Source organism: Onychomys torridus, chromosome 4 (genome assembly GCF_903995425.1).
Source record: "Onychomys torridus chromosome 4, mOncTor1.1, whole genome shotgun sequence".
Taxonomy (NCBI): Eukaryota; Metazoa; Chordata; class Mammalia; order Rodentia; family Cricetidae; genus Onychomys; species Onychomys torridus.
Window position 1 is genome coordinate 102,102,022 of NC_050446.1, and position 21,055 is coordinate 102,123,076.

The 21,055-nt window shown below is 42.6% G+C and overlaps 3 protein-coding genes across 7 annotated transcripts in view; all 3 read right to left on the reverse strand.

Moving 5' to 3' along the window:
- Nphp1 (nephrocystin 1) overlaps positions 1-10,372 on the reverse strand; it is a 48,199-nt gene extending 37,827 nt beyond the window's left edge. For all 4 annotated transcript variants that reach the window (XM_036185392.1, XM_036185391.1, XM_036185390.1 and 1 more), the window contains exons 1-4: positions 10,066-10,372; positions 3,817-3,890; positions 2,864-2,924; positions 410-534 (exon numbers count right to left, since the gene is read on the reverse strand). In XM_036185392.1, the coding sequence (XP_036041285.1) occupies positions 410-534; positions 2,864-2,924; positions 3,817-3,890; positions 10,066-10,134 (329 nt within the window). In that variant the 5' untranslated portion in view covers positions 10,135-10,372. The remainder of the gene's footprint in view (positions 1-409; positions 535-2,863; positions 2,925-3,816; positions 3,891-10,065) is intronic.
- Positions 10,373-13,175: 2,803 nt separating this feature from the next.
- Mtln (mitoregulin) lies at positions 13,176-14,540 on the reverse strand. Its single transcript, XM_036185217.1, has 2 exons — positions 14,271-14,540; positions 13,176-13,605 (listed from the first exon to the last, which is right to left on the reverse strand). Exon 1 carries the CDS (start codon positions 14,502-14,504, stop codon positions 14,334-14,336), a length of 171 nt encoding a protein of 56 aa, XP_036041110.1. The 5' UTR covers positions 14,505-14,540; the 3' UTR covers positions 13,176-13,605; positions 14,271-14,333.
- Positions 14,541-19,051: 4,511 nt separating this feature from the next.
- Bub1 (BUB1 mitotic checkpoint serine/threonine kinase) overlaps positions 19,052-21,055 on the reverse strand; it is a 32,584-nt gene continuing 30,580 nt past the window's right edge. For both annotated transcript variants that reach the window (XM_036186065.1, XM_036186064.1), the window contains exons 24-25: positions 20,910-21,016; positions 19,052-19,247 (exon numbers count right to left, since the gene is read on the reverse strand). In XM_036186065.1, the coding sequence (XP_036041958.1) occupies positions 19,052-19,247; positions 20,910-21,016 (303 nt within the window). The remainder of the gene's footprint in view (positions 19,248-20,909; positions 21,017-21,055) is intronic.

Consider the following 21,055-nt stretch of genomic DNA (forward strand, 5'->3'; position numbering starts at 1 on the left):
TTACGTTCTTTTTTTTTTGTGGAGCTGAGGATTGAACCCAGGGCCTTGTGCTTGCTAGGCAAGTACTCTACCACTGAGCTAAATCCCCAACCCCAACATTTACGTTCTTTGAAAGAGGGAATGATATAAGTAGACAACTAAATCACATTCCTTCCTTGAGTATTTTCTAACACTGGTTTATTTAGCTTTTCAGATCTCTAGTCTATTGCCCCAGCTAGGATAGTCTGAGGGCAGAGACTATGATGCCTCTTTGCATCTCTCACAGGAGCTAACACATTCTAGAATCACAACACATACACGCTAGTTGCCTGTACCGTTTTTGACATTTTTGCTCACACTGCCGTATGTCTCTATTCCTAACCAAACATAAAAGGTGGGGACGCAGGACTGGAGGAAGAAGGGAGCATACTTGAGTGTGTCCTTCTTGCTGACGCCCACAGCAAGCTCCTGCAGCTGGCAGGTCAGCTTCTCCAGAAGACTGTACTCCTCCTCCTTTCTCTTCTCATAGTTCCCGACAGGGGCAGATTCATCAGCCTGTGAGAGAATAGGACCTGCTTCATTGGAAACCAGCCCCAGGTTCCCTGAATATATTTAATTAAAAAGGACAACATCAGGGCTAGAGAGACGGCTCCGTGATTAAGAGTGCTTACTGCTCTAGCAGAGGAAACAGGTTTGATTCCCAGCACCCACATGACAGTTCACAACTGCCTTAATTCCAGTTCTAAGGAATCCAATGACCCCTGCTGGTTCCTGAGGGTACTGCATATGCAAGTGGCACATACAGCCAGGCAGGCACACATTCATACACACAAAAAAATAAATATTAAAAATAAATAAATAAGCCAGGTGTTGTGGTACACACCTGTAGTAGTATTTACTCCACCCATGACCTTGGGCTATACAGCCCAAAGGAGGCGGTGCTTCCTGCCATTGTATGTGACCTCTTAGAAGGAGTTGGAGAAGGGTCAGAGGCCCCTTCTCCCCGCTCCTGCTGTGGGATATATTCACTCCAGGTCAGATCAGAGGATAACTTCAGCTGTCTACTCCATTCTGTAATCGTGAGCGCATTCCCTCAATTTATATCTTAATTAATTCTGTTACCCATTTAATAGTCTCACGTGAATTGATCGTAATACACACCTTTAATCCCAGCACTCAGGAGGCAGAGGCAGGTGGATCTCTGTGAATTTGAGGTCACTCTGGTCTACATAGTGAGTTCCAGAACAGCCAGGACTATCTAATAAGACCCTGTCTCAAAAAACAAACAACCACAACAAACAAACAAACAAACAAACAAACAAACCACTAATAAATGCTGTAAGACAAGATTACATTTACCTTGGAGAATAAGAGTTTATAGTTCATTGACTTGGAATTCAAACCAAATGAAAAATAAAATTATACGACTCAAACACAGGGTTTTCTTGTTTCTATGTTAAGTATTACAGATCTTGTATAGTCAGTATGAGACAGGTTTTAGTAGTAAGAAAATAAAAGAAAGGCTCATTCCTAAATTACACCACTTACTGGTGAGACAAGATCTCTTCCCCGAGAGCATCGTTTTGTTGCTCTTGGAACAAGAGTAATTAGGTTTCACTGACCCTAAGTGGCTAGCCTGCCTCTGACACTAAAGAGTTCCATGTCACTGGAGAGGACCAGACCAGATGCTCAGGTGCAGGATCAAGCCTTCAGAACAGGGGACTCCACTTTAAATGCTCCATGGGGCTTTAGCCCTGGACACCATGGGAACTCTGGTTCATGTTTAAAAATCCCAGGACTGCCAAGAACAAATTCTTGTTCATTTTACTTCCGTAGAGTCATTGATATGAGAGATATTGTATCATCAAGAGACCTCTTAACCAGGTACTCTCTCTCCACAGGAGCATTTCTAAACTGTAACACACAACTACTCCAATGTCAAAGAAGGGAAGACCCTGTAAGTAGCTGTATCCAGGCAATGCTGAGTAATGTGATCAGAGCAAGAATCTTTTAGTATCTGAGGTCCTAGCTGCTCTGATTTCAAGTAAAGCTTCATAATGAAACTAATAGGCAACTGTGGTGGCTTTTCCTGGTTGTCCACTTAGCAAAGGGAACCTCAACTGAAGAACCCAGCCATCAGCTTGGCCTGCTGGCATGGCTGTCAGAGGACCTAGCCCAGGCAGGGGGGCCTGTGTATTAGAAAGGCAGCTGGATGTGAGCCCCAGAGCAGGCTGGTGAGTGGCATTCTGTTGTGAGATATTTGACTACATTGTGTGAAAATGTGTCACTGTGACTGGTTTAATAAAAATCTAAATGGCCAATAGCTAGGCAGGAAGACTAGGTGGGACTTCCAGGCAAAGAGAGTTATTGGGGATGAATCCAAGCACAGAGGAGACATCAGGAGACGCAGAACAAGTCAGAGGTACAGAATGAAAGAAAGGTAAAAGCCATGTGGTGAAATGTAGATTAATAAAAGCGGTTAGTTTAAGTTATAAGAGCTAGTAGGACAAGCCTAAACTATAGGCCGAGCTTTTATAATTAATAATAAGTCTCCGGTCATTGTGAGCTGGCAGCCCAAAGAAAAATCTGTCTATGGCATTGCACTGTGGTTTCTGCTTGTTTCTGCCTCTAAGTTCTTGCCTTGAGCTCCTGCCCTGGCTTCCCTTGATGATGGACTGTAACCTGTGAGTTAGATAACTCTCCTCTTTGAAGTTGGTTTGGGGCACAGCGTTTATCACAGCAACAGAAGATCACTAGACAGCAAGTCAGAGCTGACTGTGGCCAGACTTCTCCTGTAAAGTAAACCCAGGAACTTCCCGGCTGAAATTCTTTCCCACTTAAAGTATTTGTATAAAAGGAGATTTCTGTGATTCATCATACTTACCTTGTTTAATTTTTGAAGAGCATTTTTATTTTCATCTACTGCCTGTTTTAACTGGATACATCTAAAATTTTGAAAAGATAAAGTGTAAGTCAGTTCTCTGTTGCCGGAACTAGGAAATGATTTTTATTAAATCATTCAGTCTCTGAGTGGCAAGGTACACTGTTCACCTAGAATACAGTTCGCCACATGAAGACAGCTCAAGTTTACTACCCCGAGCACAGACAAATGGCTTTTAGAGATTTGTGACCAGGTCACCAAATCTGGGCTCCTCAGGCCAGTACCCTAGGGTCACTCTTCCTAAGCTGCTGTTTTTACGGTTACTGTCATGAGGACAGCAAGTCCACACTGTCAGCTGTGGTGTGGTTCTTCTGGACATGTGCTACATCACTACCTGGAAATTCTAGGCTCACAGTCATCACAGGATGGAGCTAAGCACCGCATCTCCCTTCACAGAACTCCTGTGTCTCAGCTGCCCTAAACATTTGTTTTGTCTTCCTGCTTCCACATCTAACTTGATTTTCTCATTTATGTTTAACAGGTATCTCACAGTGTTATTGCACAGATGAATGAAGAAAAAGTTTGCACAGTACCAAGTATGAGGCTTAGCACAGAGAAGAAAAGGTAGGCAGATTTCCCTCTTCCCAACATAATTCCGTCTTCACCTTCTCCATTCCAATCCAGACCCCTTGAGAGCAATATTTTTACATACATTTTTGAAAAGCCTACCCACTGTTACTTCCACATTATTCTCATTATTATTTTTTTTGGGGGGGGGAGAGAAAGAGTTAGAGAGTGAGATACCGAGGGGAGAGGGGCAGAGAGGGAGGAAGGGAGGGAGGAGGGAGAGGGAGAGAGAGCACGCCTCACTGGATTGAGCCTCACTGTTGACTATCTAAACAGCACCACTGGAAAGAAGTACAGCCCGTGGACAGTGCATGAGCAGCACACGTTACCTTTGGTAAATATCTCTCCTTTTACTCGGTTCCAGAGCACCTGTCAGTTGGCTTTCAGTAACCAAACTATCAACCTATGACAGAGACAATTTAAGACAACATGTTAATTACTGTATAGCCTTAGGAAACAGAATTTGACTAGTCTTTCCCCCAATATATAATGAACGTGGGCATACCATAAAGTAGAATGTTATACCACTACTTGGATCCTATCATTAACATCTTATTATACCTGGTTGTTTTATCTACCCAGTTTTTTTTTTTTTTCCTTGCAAGTCACCAATGCACTTTCCTCAAATAATCTACCCCTGGCCTCACTAGCTAGGGCTCACTGCTTAGTATAAAATTCCCACTGGAGGTATACAAATCTGAAGCACACATGTGCTGCATTTATCTGCTTTATAACCACAAACATTATCGAGATAGAGCAAATTGCCCTGAAGAGTGACTTTATTTCCTAATAAATCTTCACTCTGTCTCTCCTGAGATAAACCTGCTCACTGTCCCAGTACAAATGAGTTTTCCTGCTCATGGACATTTCTATAAAGGGAGTTGGCTAGCATGGCTCTGGTAAGTCTCCTGAGCCTTATTTTATTTCATATTGTACACCTCTGCTTATTCCTTACTGCCAAGTAAGATTCATGGTCTTGACTGTAGCAGGACTTTCTCCCGACTTAGTATTTTGAAGCACTCTCTTTACCTTTGGTAAGGACCCACCAAGAAGCACGAATTCTTTGGCCTTTCTACAGAGTATGCGGAAAAGGCAGTGTCGGAGAGGGAAGACATAAAATTGCACTGGCTTCCTCTTCACTCTTGGTGTGTGGTGCCCAGCAGAGTACTATTAAAATCCCTCCCCACCCGCCAGTGACAGGGCCAGCCATCAAAGCCATGGCCCGAATGACAGGTGATTCTGTGTTCTGGATATCTATTCCTGGTTTTCCCTTCAGGTATCTCTGTGGGAACAGGCAAAGACTAGCCAATGAAATCAATGCATCCTTTCCAGACACAGCGTTAAAGGGCTCCTTGTCCTCACCAAGGACTTCTTTACAATAGAAAGACCATTACAGAAAACCAGAACAGATCAAAATGCCAAGCTGTGGAGCCCAGTTCCCATGGATACATCTACAAGACAACTTCTGCATCTAAGGTTCAGGGATTATTTTGGAAGAGGGGACGGAAAGATTGCAAAAGCCAAAGGAACAGGAAGTTTGCTGTGAGACAGTGTCTCTTACACTGACGAAGTCTCACCAATATGGCTGCAGAAACAAGACCTGAACAACCAGAAGACACCAACAGTCATGCTTCAAATACTAGACATGGTCATGTAAGGTAATAGTCCCAATTTTTAAAATTTCACCTTAGCAAAAATTGGTTTTCACCAAAAAATTGTGTTTTACTTGAGATACTGTTTTTGTTCATTAAATAATAATGGTCATTGTTAATATTTGAAGCAACTATACAAAAGTCATCCTATGCAGAATATCACTTAGACACTTTCTGTTCAGATTCATTCCTTGGATGCTGACTTTACCCGACTTCTTTTACACAGCTTCCTATGCAGGAGTCTGATGCAAACACACTGCTAATCACAGTCACTGTATCCTTCCGCAGAACTCTGGTCATAGTCCGGCCAGTTGTACAACTGTACTTAACCTCACATTAGACTGACTCATCTCGGTGTAAAAGTTTTCCCCGTGTAACTGACTCTTAATGCCCATCACAAAGGTGTACAGTTATTATCTCTTGACTTATGTTCTGGACTTTTGCCATCTGTGAGATTTTTCAGGGCCCCTCAGATGGACAGTCTTCTGAGACACTAACTGCTGCTCCCTTTCTGTCAGCCTTGAAGCAGTTACTGAGACTGATGCCGCCAAACCCCTAAAAGCAGCTCAGATGACCTAAAAAAGGAAACTAATGGGCCATGGGCCATCCAACCCATCCCTCTTCTGGCCACTCTGGACATTGTTTTTAGGACTCAGAACTAAGCCAGCTGGATTGAGCCTCCTTTGCACCTGTTAACCTCTCTGTCTCACCAGTTCAGACCAGCTTAACATCCTTCAGGACCAACTCTACTCTCTGGCTGTTGCTGAACTCCAAAACTCAGAAGCACCAGCTCTGACTGCTGCTAAGGACGGGACTTGTGCCCCTTGAACAGTGCTCTGCTTTCATGCCAACAAACCCTAACTGGTTTGAGGTGATGCCTAGAGATAGGAGCCAGATGAAAATTGAACCACAGGCCTCCTCCTATTTATGGACTCAGGGTTCTCTCTCATTCTGCACCCCCCCCACCACACACACCCTTGTTCACGCTTTCCTTCTTATTATCCCCATTCTTATGTTTTCAGCTTGTCTTTTAAATATTTTACTTACTGAATTTCACCGTCTACCCCAACAGAAGATTCCATACAAGCTCTCCCAATAGCTCTAGCCCTACAACAGCTCTATTTGTTCCCAATACATCTGCAAAAAGACACTTTAGATGTCGTGAAGAAATCTGGCTAAAAGGGACCTTCATCCTTTTCATCCCAGACCGATACAGTTCTTTACCTTTCCTCTATTCTCCCTGTCCCCTTCTTTTGATGGCTCATTTTGGTGCAAGTCCTGACAATGGTACCAGTCACTGTCACCTTGAACTACCTCTATGCCCACTCTCTCTCACTGACCCAGTCTCTCCTGCCTCTGCTCCTCCCCCTCCCCAGCCTTCTCAGATCTCTCAGTTTTACTCTACAACCTAATCATTGGCTTACAGTCCTCTAATAATTTTCAGAGCGCTTCAGGGATACAGAATGGTAATTGTGATCCATCACAGCCAATCAAGTTAAGACTGTCTCCCTGCTACACCACCAGAGGACCCCTCTTCAATGGACCCAGAACTACCCCCTCTGACAAAGACCCTCCTCAGCAGGACACAACTAGAACATCCTGACCTGCATTTTTAATATCATCTCAGATTAGGTATAGTCTAAATAATAATCTAATAGCAACTAAAAATATTATCCAAAAACCCAATAATAGCTATTATATATACATACATACACCACACACACACACACACACACACACACACACACACACACACACACACACAAATGGGGGCGGAGGGCAGAGGAGACTGAGAGAGCATCTTGCTATGTAGCCCAGGCTGGCCTTGATCTGTCTCAGCTACCCAAGTGCTGGGATTATAGGCATGTGCCACCATGTCCAACTAATAATTACTTTTATAACATACTTCTGAAACTTTTTGGTTTTCTTAATGTCTCTGTAAATTTAAATTAGATCTAGAACCCCATATTAAAAGTCTACTAAACTCAGTGGAAGTCAGTGTTCCACTCATTTATTTGTATTCTCCAGAAGATAGTAGCTTGTTTGTTTTTTTAAGACTTATTTATTATGTATACAGTGTTCTGTCTGCATATATGCCTGCCCACCAGAAGAGGGCACCATATCTCATTACAGATGGTTGTGAGCCACCATGCCTTTCTGGGAAGTGAACTCAGGACTTCTGGAAGAGCAGCCAGTGCTCTTAACCTCTGAGCCATCTCTCCAGCCTGTAGTTTGCCTTTTCTTCACCACTGTGATTCAAATATAAAGTTGTCTACATATTTATTTGTCAAATATTTTGTACTTTAAGTTTTAGCTGATAAAAAAAAAAAGTTGTATATTGTTGGAATACTGTCCAAGAATGGAGTCTGTGAGAATTCTGAGTGCTTGTAAGGAAACTAAAGTCTTGTGACCTCAGTTTCTTCAAAACACTGAGTTGTTCTTGGAATGTGCTTTCAGGCTCCTCCCAGGAGTAGTGGATAGGAATGAATTTATTTCAGCTGTTGTTACTCATGGGCTTCTATGGAAACACATTGTTTTTGCCACATGCAGCTTGTCCTGGTGATTGTAGACAGCTTGAACTCAGGAGAACTTTACTCACGTGATCTTTCTTAGCCGTCAGAGTATAAATTGTCTGAGGCTCTGAATAAAGTTAGCTGTGGTGTGAGACTTTAGTCCACCTCACTTATTGGCTCCATTCTCCCAGGTCCTACTGTCTCTAGAGCAGAAACTGTACATATTTAAGGATGATGTTTGAATATACATGAACATTTAAATTCAAGTTAGTCATATCTATCTTCTCAAAAGTATTATTTCTTTATGGTGAAAACATACAAAATTTTGTACTTTTAAAACAAAAGTCCAAAACTAAGTAACACGTGAACTCTATTAAATCTCTTAATCTGTTAGAGATTATTTAATTATTTAGCAAAAAAATACTTGGTAATAGATTACATATTTAAAAAGTAAAATAGCCAGGTATGATGGCATATGCCTTTAATCCCAGCACTCAGAAGGCAGAGGCTGGAGGAGCTCTGTGAGTTCAAGGCTCACCTGGTCTACTTATAAAGTTCCAGACCAGCCAGAGCTACATAATCAGACCCTGTCTAAGATAAAATAAGAATTTCTGAAAAGAAATAGACAATCCATTAGTTGCTATTTATTTGGTTATTTTATTACTTTTTTAAGATTATAATTACATCATTTCCCCCTTCCCTTGGTTCTTTTTGTTTGTTTGTTTGTTTGTTTCGAGACAGGGTTTCTCTGTGCAGCTTTGTGCCTTTCCTGGATCTCGCTTGGTAGACCAGGCTGGCCTCGAACTCACAGAGATCTGCCTGGCTCTGCCTCCCAAGTGCTGGGATTAAAGGCGTGCGCCACCACCGCCCGGCGGTTCTTATTTTTAAGAGTAATAGGAATTTCATATTTATTTATGTGTGTATGAGTATTTTGCCTGCATGTGGGTCTGTGTACCACATGCATGCCCAGTGCCCTCAGAGTCTGGAACCGGGCGGGCATCAGCTCCTCAGGCATTAGACAGCTGTGAGCCACCATGAGGGTGTTGGGAACTATACTAGGTCCTCTGGAAGAGCAGCCAGTGTTCTCAACTGCTGAGCCATCTCTCCAGCTCCTCACATTCTTTTTCTAACTTCATATCTTACCACAAATATTTGTCTCCAAACACCAAAAGCTCTAGCAAAAAAAAATACCCTCATAGTACTATCAGATTCCATCAGACAATACCAAGTAGACAGGGAGCTGGAAATGACGTCACCAAGGAAAACCGCAGCCTTGCCTTGGTAGTTGTGCCCTCCTGACCAGTCAGAATGCCCCCCTTTGTGGTCAAACCTTCCTGAAGCTGCAGTTAAGACAGTTCCTGTTATAACAGAACCAAGGAGGCCAGAACACGATCTCAGTTGGCACACACGTACCATAACAAAGTGCCGCATCCTCAAAAGAATCAGATTTCATTATATTGCTTACATTGAAATTCTGACATTCCCCCACCCCAATACATGGGCATTTCTAGAGGATCATCGGAAATACCCTAAAAAATGATAGTCCAGTCAACCGTGATTTGGGAGAGAAATAGGGTCATGGATATGCCATTCATGTCATCAATACCGATTAAAACTTGTTGGAATCTACTCCTCTCCAGCTCCTGCAGCCCACTCCAGTCTCTCTGGAGCATATGTTTTGTTTTACTATAGAAACTTCTGTTTAAGCTTTGTGTCCTGCCACTAAATCCTGTCCCTCAAGACAAGAACTGAGAAGCCCTGTATAACAACAGTCCATCTGTGGGTTAGTTTAATCCTTCCCCCTAATACTGATCTTTTATTCAGACCCAGTTTTTTTTCTATTATAAGCAAAAATGTGGTGAAAACACTTTTTATATATCCGCCTCCGTCCTCGTTTTAATTACAAACGGTAGATTCCTGGAAATGTAATCAACCAGCCTAGGAGGATCAATGTTTGCTAGATCTTGTCAAACTGCTGTCCAGAAATGAAGCTTATACACCAGTGCTTGCGCTGGTTCATCAAGTCTTCCCCCACACTGAATTGTTAGGACTCAAAATCTTTACGAGCTTCTCTCTTTTGTAAGCGTCTGATTACCTTGAAATTAACTTTTCTCCTGTCCTTGGCTCGTTTATCGGATCTCAGCTATTAAGACTATTCGTTGACACCTGTTACACTTGACTTTGAGAAAGGGATGACTTTCTAAGGAGAGCTGCGCAGGACTGGGGTGGAACTGGCTGGTTTAGACTGGGGCGGGAGGGGTGAGGCGGGGGTTGGGAGCTGGTGAGTCGTTGGACGGAGGTGTTAGCTGACCCGCAAGGCTTTCTGGAGGTTTTGTCTTCGGCGGGGGCCGGGGTTAGAACGCTGCCGCCGGCGCTCGGGTCTGGGATGTGGGGCCCTCTCCCCCGCACCTACCTGCAGCTTCAGCTCCTGCCCGCGGCGCCTCAGCGCCTGCAGCGGGTCCCGCGGCCGCCGGGCGAGCATCGGCCTAGCCGCCGCCGGCGGGACCGCGCCGGTTGCCAAGGAAACCAAAGCGGGAGCTCAGCAAGATGACGCTATCAGCGGGCGCCGCCACCCCGCGCCACGGGATTCGCTAAAGGACCTGAAAACGACGCCTCTGGATTCCTAGGATGGGGACGAACATCGGAGTCCCGGGCGGTGCTTCTTGTCACTATCATGACCTTGTACCATGCAGTACTCTGTTCTGTGCAGCTTTCCGACGCCTGTTCTGCGAAACTAATCTTTAAAACAGTTGGGGATTTAGCTCAGTGGTAGAGCGCTTGCCTGGCAAGCTCAAGGCCCTGGGTTTGATCCTCAGCTCAGAAAAAAAAAAAACCCAAAAAACAGTTTAAGTATGATCTACTTAGTTATGAGACCTCTCCTGTGGCATTTGTGGGTCTCACGGTTTTGTTGCATATTGTCACTGGGTTGGCGGTTTTATTTGAGTTTTGAAACTGTTTAGCCCTGAACTCACAGAGATCCACCTCCCACCCTGTCTCCCTAGTGTTGGGATTAAAGGCATGTGCCATCACACTTGGCCCAGAGGCGGTTTTAAATCTTGCCATTTGGGGGTATTGTTGAAATGTCTCTCCCAAGTTTTCATGTGGTCCACCCTGAATTCTGAGGGCAGCGATTCTGTCTTGTGCAGCAAATAGATATTTCTCAAGAGCCTCTGCTTTTTTGTTTACTCTGAAGAAAGGTGGTAGGTAGTATTTCCCCTGAGTGAGACGCAACTAAGTCCAATTCCCAAACTCCACTACAGCAACCCTGCACTTGTGAATGGTGATGATCCAAGCTCACCAGCTGACGATGTTATCCCCAACATATCTGATTGCTATTGTGACTCCTGGCTCCCAATTTACTGATTCCAATTTGACTAAAAAGAAGTTCCATCTCCATGGAAGACTTTTCCGGTGTGGGGAAGGAGAGAACTTCATACATTTAAATAAGAGAAGGTAGAAGGGAAAGATATGTTGACACAAGTGATGTCTCAAAGGAGAATGGTCCACTATAAGGCTAGAGACACACAGTACATATAACATGAACACGTAGTAGAAAACGAGATTAGTATGGCATAGGACACCAACATGTTTAGAGAGGGATGCTCAGAGGAGACACATAAAAGGAGGTTGAGTGTATCTGGATGCTGCATGTAAGCAATGAGAAAAGAGGGCTGAAGTGCATTGACTGCTCTTACCAAGGACCCAGGTCCAATTCTGAGCATCCACATGGCAGCTCGTAACTGCTTTATAACTCCAGTTCCAGGGGAACTGACACTATCTTCTGGCCTCTGCAGGTACCAGACATGCACTTGGGCAAAACTCATACAGATAAAATTTAAAACAAAAACCAATGCAAGTATCAGGTTTTCCAGGAACAGGCCCAGAGGCAGAGCTGGTCCAGTCACAAACTTAGTTTAACCCTGGATTTTCAGTTAGTCAACAGAGGGATGTTTACTAAAAAACTTCCCGGGGCTGGAGAGAGGGCTCTAAAGGGATTGGGATCAGCACAAAGATGGAACCTGATGCCACGTCATGCACAAGTGTTGAAGATAATTCACTACAGAGAATACGCCAGTTCCTTGTCCCATTTGCTCTTCCATAATGAATTCCAAAAGAAACTCTGAAATATGCTTAATTTTGTCTTTTTTCTTGGTTTTTTGGTTTTCTTCATATTGGATTAAGATTTTGTTATTTCGCTTATTCTTGTTACTGTTTTAATAGTTTGCTAAGGCTATACACTGTACCTAAGAACTGATGTTTTAAAGGCCTTGTTGAGTAAAATGAATGTATTTTTATGAATAAAATGCAATTTCCAACTTTTCAAAAACGAAAAAAAAGATACCCCAAGATGAATTTCTCAGAGGAAGATAAGGGGGATGAATAATTTGTTCTTGGGTGGGGGGATGGGGCCTCGACGGACAAAGGACTGCCTCTGGTTAGAGAGGAGACAGACGTGGCCCATAGACAAATGGTGCTTTATAAAGGGACAAAGGAGAAACCCCATGTTGGGATGAGATGTTCAATTTTAACTGGCATGTCAAAGGGGGCTTTTGAGTGCTGGACTTCAATACTTTGATAGTTGGACCTTGGTAGTCAGCCTCAGGAGGAGGAAGTGGCCAAGTAAGGGAATGGACCTTAGTGATTAGCTTTAGAAATGTAATCTAGCAGTTTTTAGCAAGGAAGTGGGAATGGGGGAGAAGGGTAAGGCCTGCAGGTCATGTTTGCCATGCTTGGACTGGCTAGAGTCCCTTCTGGCTCAATTAGGAAAATGCTTACTATACATGCATGAAGACCTGCCGCCAAACACTCAGTATCCATGTAAAAACCCGAGGTGGGACAGGGCAATGTGTAACACAAGTGCTGAGGATCAGGATCTTGAGTTTGGAAACAGGCAGACCAGACCAGCCAAATATAAATTCCCAGTTGCAGTGAGGGGCTGGAGAGATGGGTCTATGGTTAAAGTCCCTGCTGCAAAAGTGACTAGTTAGGAGTCCCAGAACCCACATAAGTGCCCAAGTGGAGCAGCAGTCCCTAGACAAACTTCGGATCTACAACTACATACATATTCACATATGCACTCATACATGTGCAGGTACATCATATTACACGTACATGAGGAAAAGGAAAAGGTGGAGAGCAATCTGGGCAGGTACCTGAAGCTGACCTCTGGTCCCCACACAGATGTATACCACTATCACCTACAGGCAAATAACCCTACTTACTCTACCTCAAAGATCCTCAACTAAGTCTGGGTGAGGGATGTTGACTAAAAAGCTTCAGCCTACTAAACAGGCTGGATATCTAAGAAGCATCATTTCAGCCCTTGATGGATTCACAGAGTAAGAACAAAGTTAGAAACAATAAGGCACAACCATCCTAGGAAAATGGGTAGTGGGGCTTTCCTGAAAAACGAACTTTCTTAATTTCTTATGTTAAATGGTGCTGAGACACAAAACTGATTTTCTTAAAAATGAGGACAGTGCGTCATAAATGCATCTTATAAATAAACAAACAGGGACTTGGTCACTTAATACAACTGGCATTTATCATTAAGCTCTCCTCAAAGGTTTCTTCTTCACATGTACATTCCACGTCAACACAACTTGACATTTGCAGTAAACTTTCATTCTTACATCTATAATGTTTACTTCAGTCATTTGCCACAGCTCCTATCTTTTCTGAATACATCTAGAAAAAGGACCCATAATGGTCCCTGGATCAAATTTGCCTCCAGGCTGTACCAAGGATGTGAAAGATTCCATAAGAAGATCTCTGCTTTCAGGATCCAGAGCTCTTGCTGCAGCAAACTGAATGGTAGACAAAATATTCCTTTTCTTTGTGAGGAGGGAAAAGATTCAAAGATATTTAATTTTTTTTTTAATTTTAAAAATAGATTCATAAAGTGCAAGAAGAAATGATTTCTTTCTAGTGCTTTATATCCATCTTCGACAAGCTGTTGAAAAACAGAAAGAATTAAAAAAAATCAGTAACACATAATCCTTAAATTACGGTACTGTGAAGGTAAACCAAGAATGCTAAGAAAATGACAGCGCTGATAGACAGCTATGATGAAACGCAAGGCTCCTGACATCCACTTTTTCTACTCTATCTGGCTACCAAAAACTTAAGACTTCGAATTGAAGTTTGCAGAAACATCAAAGCCATAGCTCTTCAATGGGTCTACTAAAAGTTAATTTGGCCAGGCGGCGCACACCTTTAATCCCACCCAGCACGCGCAGGAGGCAGAGGCAGGCGGATCTCTTTGAGTTCGAGGCCAGCCCGGGTTAGAATGAGGTCCAGGACAGGTGCCAAAGCTACACAGAGAAACCCTGTCTCGAAAAACAAAACAAAACAAAACAAAAAAGGCGGCGTGAAATACTTCACAGTTCCTCCCCGCCTCCCACTTTTTTCTGTCCAGTGTTTTCCATTTCGAAGTTAAATGTTAAGGTGCAACTGTATCGCACGTGGTCAACCTTTCCATTAAACTGAGCTGTAACACCGGAAGAGTAAGTAACTAGAGAAGACAAAACTTTTCTGAGCTCTATGTGCAAGCCACGTTCCTGCAAGCCGTGCAAAGGCGACCCAGGGCTTCCCCGGGGGTGTAGTCGCGCGGCTCACCAGATCCGGGCCGCGAGGGGCTTGGGGAGTGAGGATCCGGAGGGCTCTGGCTGCGGCGCGCGCTCAGGCCAGGTCCAGCTTCTTCTGAGTCGTCGCCAGCTTGTCCTGCAGCCTCCGCTTCCTCCAGTCCAGGTAACGCCTCCGCAGCCGATTTGCCTGCCAGCCCAGGACCACTCCGGAGGCGAAAGCCACTAGCACGGACACCTGCAGCGTCCTCTCGGAAATGTCCGCCATTGCAGCCACCGGGTGCGTAGAGGGGAGTACGGAAAGGCGCAAGGATCAAACGTCTCAGTTCACTTAGGGACCGCCCCGAGCATGCGTGAGGCCAGGGAGCAGCGTCCTGTGGCTCTAGGGTCAGGGAGTCCTACCGGGCTGCAAGACTGTCTTGATTTCTGGATAGGCTCCGCATTTTTTGTTTGACATTAGTCAGACATTGCCTTGCGTCATAGCGGAGTTGGTGTCATCTACTGTTCGCTTCTCTTAGCAGCTGAATAACTAAGCTTTCTGGTAACTTGATTTTAAAAGAATAAGCGAATAGAGAAAAATTTTAATAATACATTTTAAATGAACGAATGTAGACGAAATTGCCTTTAGTAGTACATTTTGTTTATCTCAGCACACATGATGTTATTATGTCAATAGGTAATCAATCAGCTTCCAAGTTACTAGTGTCAATGCAATAACCACACTCTCATGTTAAAGGAAGTCAGAGTTTATTCTGGAGCCATTATGAGTGACCATGGCCTGGGTACACAGATTTAGGTTACTCCAAACTCCATGTTCCAACGTGGAAGCAGTTTCATTAAGTTTCATAGTTTTACAGAACAAAGAAAGTCATAAATTAAGGCAAGTTTAAAATCCACTGGCAGTTACAGTGAGATGAAGGGTTTTCTATAGGCCTAAGAAAGCATGTGTTTGAATCATTGCCTTGACTGATACAATCCAGGACAGAATGGTTGTTTTGTTTTCAAAATAAATACCTATTTGGGAATCTCCCTTACTTAGCTTTTTATAGCAATGCAAGTGTGAAACCAATTACGTGTCATTAATAGAGGGGGTTAGCATACAGTTGGATCAATACAGATGGAAATTTGGGCAAGAAAACCAACAATGTCAATAGATAGTAACATAATTTAAAATAACCATATCAAGAGAGTATCATGAAGTTTAAGAGATAAACACTGGAAGTGTTCCCACTGAAGCAGAAGAATGTCCAGTAGCACTGCACCATTATTTAACACCGTTTTCAACCTTTAACACAAAGACACAGCAAAAACAGGTATGACGCAAATACACACTGCTTTAATAAAGATAGTAATATGGCATTGGGTGGTGGTGGCACACACCTTTAATCTCAGCACTTGGGAGGTAGAGGCAGGTGGATCTCTGAATTCCAGGCCAGCTAGGGCAACATAGAGAAACCCTGTTTTGAAAAAGCAAAACAAACAAATAAACAAACAAAAACCAAACCAAAAGAAAACAAAAAACCAAAACTACCCCCCCAAACAAAAGTAATATGGAAACTTCCAAGAGTCAGCTGAAATCAACAGGCTTCATATTTTCCAACTCCCAGCTTTTTTTCCCCTTACATTGATTTTTAAAAAATTTTCTTTATTAAGAAAATTTCTATTCACTCCTCATGCTATTCACAGACCCCCCCCCTCCTCCCTCTTTCCCAAGCCACTCCACATCCCCACATCCCCCAAATCGAGGTCTCCCATGGGGAGTCAGCAGAGCCCAGCATGTGGAGGGGGCTGATTTAAAATAAACAACCACTATGATGGGACACCTTGTGCAGCCTTGAGGCAGGCGGAAGGGCTTGGACTTGCTTCTACTGGATGTGCCTCCCCATGGAAGAACTTGCTTTCTTGTTGGGGGAAGAGGGCAGGGGAGGCTGGGGGGGTCGGGAGGAGGGTCTTCGATGGTGTGTAAAATGAATGAAAATTTTTTCTTAATAAAAAAAAAAAAAGAAAAAACCAGGAAATATAGTCCTAAATATTTAAATTAGTATTAGTTTTTGAAAAAAACTAGAGGGCCTTTTTTCAATTGATAACATTTTAAGACATAAAAGTCAAATGCCATATAAGACTATAAATCAGGCCAGAGCTGATTGGACTAAGAGAGCCTTCATCCAGTAACTGATGGAAGCAGATGCAGAGATTCACAGCCAGTTGCCAGGCTGAGCGCCAGTAATCCAATAGATGAGAGAGAGGTGGGATTCTGTGATCAGCGGACCTCGAGCTGATGATGGGAAAATGTGCAGAGATGACCAGCCACACTAGTGGAAATGCATGAACTGTGAACTAATAGCTGTGGAGCCCCCATAGCACTAGACCAGGCTCTCTAGATATGGGAGACAGTTGTTTAGCTTGAACTGTTTGGGGGGCCTCCAGGCAGGGGGAATCGGGATTAGTTCCTGGTGCATGGACAGGATTTTTGGAGCCCAGTGCCTAGGGGTGACACCTTACACAGCCTTGGTGCAGGGGGGAGGGGGTTGGACCTCCCTCAGCTGAGTCCCCATGAGAAATGTGAGATGGGAGGTGAGCTGGGGGGAGAGAAGAGGGAAGAGGGGGATATCTGTGCTTGGTATGTAAAGTGAAAAGAAAATTTCTTAATAATAATAAAAAAAGAAAAAAGACTATAAATCAGTCTATAAAGCAGAACTCTAAGTTCATTTGAGATAATTTGAAGTTACATACAAGTCTTACAAAAGGAAAGAGAACATACAGAAATGGACAAATGGAGGTTCACTAAAGAACACAGCCTAGGCACTCCCCCCAAAAAAGTGGATATATTTGGCCTAATCAATAGGAGAAATGCAAATTAAGACTACAGGGAAATACTATTTACCCACCAAACCAGTGAGTCAAAAGCCTGAGTCAGGTGGCAGTGGCACAGGAACAGGGCCTTGTGGACCCCGGCATAACGACTATGGGAGCTAGTTGTGGGCATTCCCAGCACTTGGGAGGCAAAGGCAGGCAGATCTCTAGGAGCTCCAAGCCAGACAAAGCTACTTGAGGAGACCCTATCTTAAACCAAATGCAAAGCAAGCAAACCAAAAGAAGAACACCACATGGATGTAGGCAAAACCTTTCTGAATACAACTCCAGAAGCATAGGGAAGGAGACATTGGCAGAGTGGAGAGACAGCTTACACAGTGGGGAGAAACTTTCCCTCACTATAAATGTACAGAATATTCAAAGAACAATAAAAACTAAATGCACGCTGGGTGGTGGTGGCGCAAGCTTTTAATCCCAGTTGGAGGCAGAGGCAGACGGATCTTTGTGAGTTCAAGGCCAGCCTGGGCTACCAAGTGAGTTCCAGGAGAGGCACAAAGCTACACAGAGAAACCCTGTCTCAAAAAACCAAAAACCAAAACCAAACCAAACCAAACCAAACAAACAAAAACAAAAAACCCAAAAAACAAACAAACAACAAAACTAAATGCACACATACACACACACAATCTGCCAGTCAATAAATGGGCTAACGAGAATGTTCTCTGAAGTAACAATGGCCTTTAAGTATTTGTAAGAGAACATTTAATATTCTTAGCCATGAAGGAAATGCCAACCAAAACTGCTTTGAGTCTCTCACCCTCGTCAGAACAGCTATCACTAACAAGAGACAAAGATGCTAGTGAGGATGAAATGGTTGAAATGTAACCCTGTATGGCCATTGTGGAAATCAGTGTGGTGGTCTCTCAAAAAAGTGAAAACAGAACTGTTTATTACCTGGCTATCCCACTCCTGGGTATACAAAGGATTCTATCTTCTACCAGAGAAATCTGATCATCCATATTGATTGCCCCCCTATTCACAACAGCAAGGAAATGGAGCCAGCCTAGATGTCTATCAACTGATGGCTGTGTAATGAGAATGTGGTATCAAACAGAATGGAATTCTATTCAGATATACATCACAAAATTTATATGAAAATAGATGGAATTAGAAAGTATAAATAACTCGTTAGAAAACCACAAAATGTGTTTTCTCTCAGATGCAGATCCTAACTTACATTGTTTACATGCATATAAGTGGAGTCAACAGTAACAGTAGGCTATGAAACTAAAAAGACCTTGAGAAGGAAAAAAGATGTTGAGGAAAGAGGAAAGGCCATGGATGAGACATGAAAGCAGAAAGTAAGCTATGGGGGAGGATGTGTTAAGAGTACAAAGCAGGGTGGGCTGGAGAGAGGTTAAGAGCACTGGATGCTCTTCCAGAGGTCCTGAGTTCAATTCCCAGCAACCACATGGTGGCTCACAACCATGGTAAGATCTGGTGCCCTCTGCTGGCATACAGGCATACAAAACACTGTATACATAATAAATAAAAAGAATATTAAAAAAAAGAAAAGTACAAAGGGGTCAGAAGGATGGGGGAAAAAAAATCAACAAAAACAAATTTTGTCTGAAAGTGCCATAAGGAAACCTAATCCTACATATGCTAATCAAACATAAATTTTAAGTGTTTTTGGCCTACTTTGGACTTATATAGGTCAGTGTTTAGAAAGGTGATTTCTAGAAAGCACTTAAATTTGAATCATTCTCATAAAAACTTATATACAAAGAGCAACCCAACTGATTAGCCTGCTTCACATGGGTCTTCTTACTTTGTCATTTTGTTAAGACTATTTATAACAACTAAGTCACATGGATATATCTTATGGGCTTTATTTTTTAACATACATACATAAATAAAAGTATGGAAAAAATAGGATTCAAAATGGGAGGGAGTTTTAAATTTACAAAGTGTTGTTTTGATAAGGTCCATGTCCATATTTTATTTTCTCAACCGCTTATATTCTGAGAGCAGCACAATTAGCCTATTACGCAGGGTCTTAATCTTGTTGGAATACTGTTGTTCAAATAACTTCTTCAGCTTTTGTCTCAACAAATCCAAAGATGGAAGATGATGACAATCTGGTATGTTCAACATGATGTGAAAGAATTCCTCCCACATATCCAAATGAGGAAGCCTGAAGAGACAAAGTATCGCAATGGAAAAAATGCAACTTTGAACACACGCAGCAATCTGTTCCTGCATCTATCTCCCGCAGGTGTGGACATGTTAAAAGAACAGCTCCCACCCATATGCATCTTAGCAAACCAAGAACCAACCATCACAAACAGGACGAAAAACCCAACCAAATGTCTGAACATACCTCGTTCTAAAAACATGATTTAAAAGTCTTCTAGCAATAGTTCTTCAGTAGAAAAATCACCTTTTAAAGAAAAACCTGTCTTCTTTTGTTTCCTGTGTACCACACTGCCAGAATTTGATAATCTAGTTACGTGGTTCTGATAAGCCTAACTGCATATATGGCAAGATATTTGGACAGATAGGCTGCGCTCTTTAGGACAGAGCTTACACTTAAGGGTCTTAGCTACTTACAGTAGTTAAAGTTAACTGGAAAAAAAAAACAAAAAAAAACCAAAACAACAAACCAACTCAGCCGGGCAGTGGTGGCGCATGCCTTTAATCCCAGCACTCGGGAGGCAGAGCCAGGCGGATCTCTGTGAGTTCGAGGCCAGCTTGGTTTACCAAGTGAGTTCCAGGAAAGGCGCAAAGCTAACACAGAGAAACCCTGTCTCAAAAAACAAAAAACAAAAACAAAAACAAACAAACAAAAAACAAACAAACTCCAAAACAGGGAGAGAAGGCCATGGAGAGAAAACAGACACACTAAAACCTCACTCTACATGGAAACCGAGAAGGAAACTTGGGGCTTTTTTAAATGCTACCGGCAATAGAGAGAAGCCTTCTGAGCGCTCTGCTCCTTTGACAATGGGCAAGGGAAACCACAAGTGAATGAAGTACTTGCTGAACTGTATGGCTCTATACAGAATAAAAAACTAAGTTTTCTTTTGGGTTCTGAATCTACAGTACATGTTTATACAATTTCTGCAAATGCTTCCCCTTTTCTGCTTTGATAGTGGGTGGGGAGAATGAGAGAAACCTCAGTCTAAATTTTTTCAAGAAGGAATAACATGTAAATTCCATTAGGCTAACATATGAGTGATTTTTTTTTTTTCTGTAAACGTTTTAATATCTCAAAAAAGTTAGTATGATATATGGAAACGTACATGCATAGAATAGTCAGCTTCAATTCAATACCACCAGAGGTATGTTTACAGTGTTACTTTAGGGACAATGCTGACATGATAAGCTCCAGACCAGTCACTAACCAAGTGTTTTATAAACTAAAGTCACATAGGGCTGGAGTTTAAAACCCTGTCTTGTAATAGAAGTTACCCCATTCTATTTGTAATTTACAAAACAACTTCACCTATATTATTTTGTTTGCTTGTAAGATTTGAGCAAAGCAGAACCATCATTCTCATTTGCATAAAGCATTTCCATTTACATAAAGAAGAAAACAAGCAAACAAAACCCCAAGGCTCCCCAACATTGACTTCACTTACAGTAAAGAGAAATAGTCAAGAACAGGATGCTAACCCACATGGCCAGGAGCTCTCACTGGTTTCACGAGGCACTGAATGCTAGATTTGCTCAGTGCCTAATGTCAGTATGCTGTTACCATACTGCCCAGGCTCATTTTCTGGCTAGATAAAAACCTACTATTTTGCTGTTATTATTATTATTTTTTTTTACTGTAGCGCCAATGCCAATAACCTACCTTCTAAAAAGACCTTCAGGTTTCCAGACTCCTCCTTCATTTTTTACTTTCATATAAGTTCCAAAGAGCATACAGTATATTGTTGCAGCAACTCCATAGTAATCAACCTATGAAGATATATGCAACGTAAACAGTAACTAATATGT

Bases quoted from the DNA above. Each gene is read 5' to 3' on its own strand.
- Mtln (XM_036185217.1), bottom strand. From the start codon at position 14,504: ATGGCGGACATTTCCGAGAGGACGCTGCAGGTGTCCGTGCTAGTGGCT.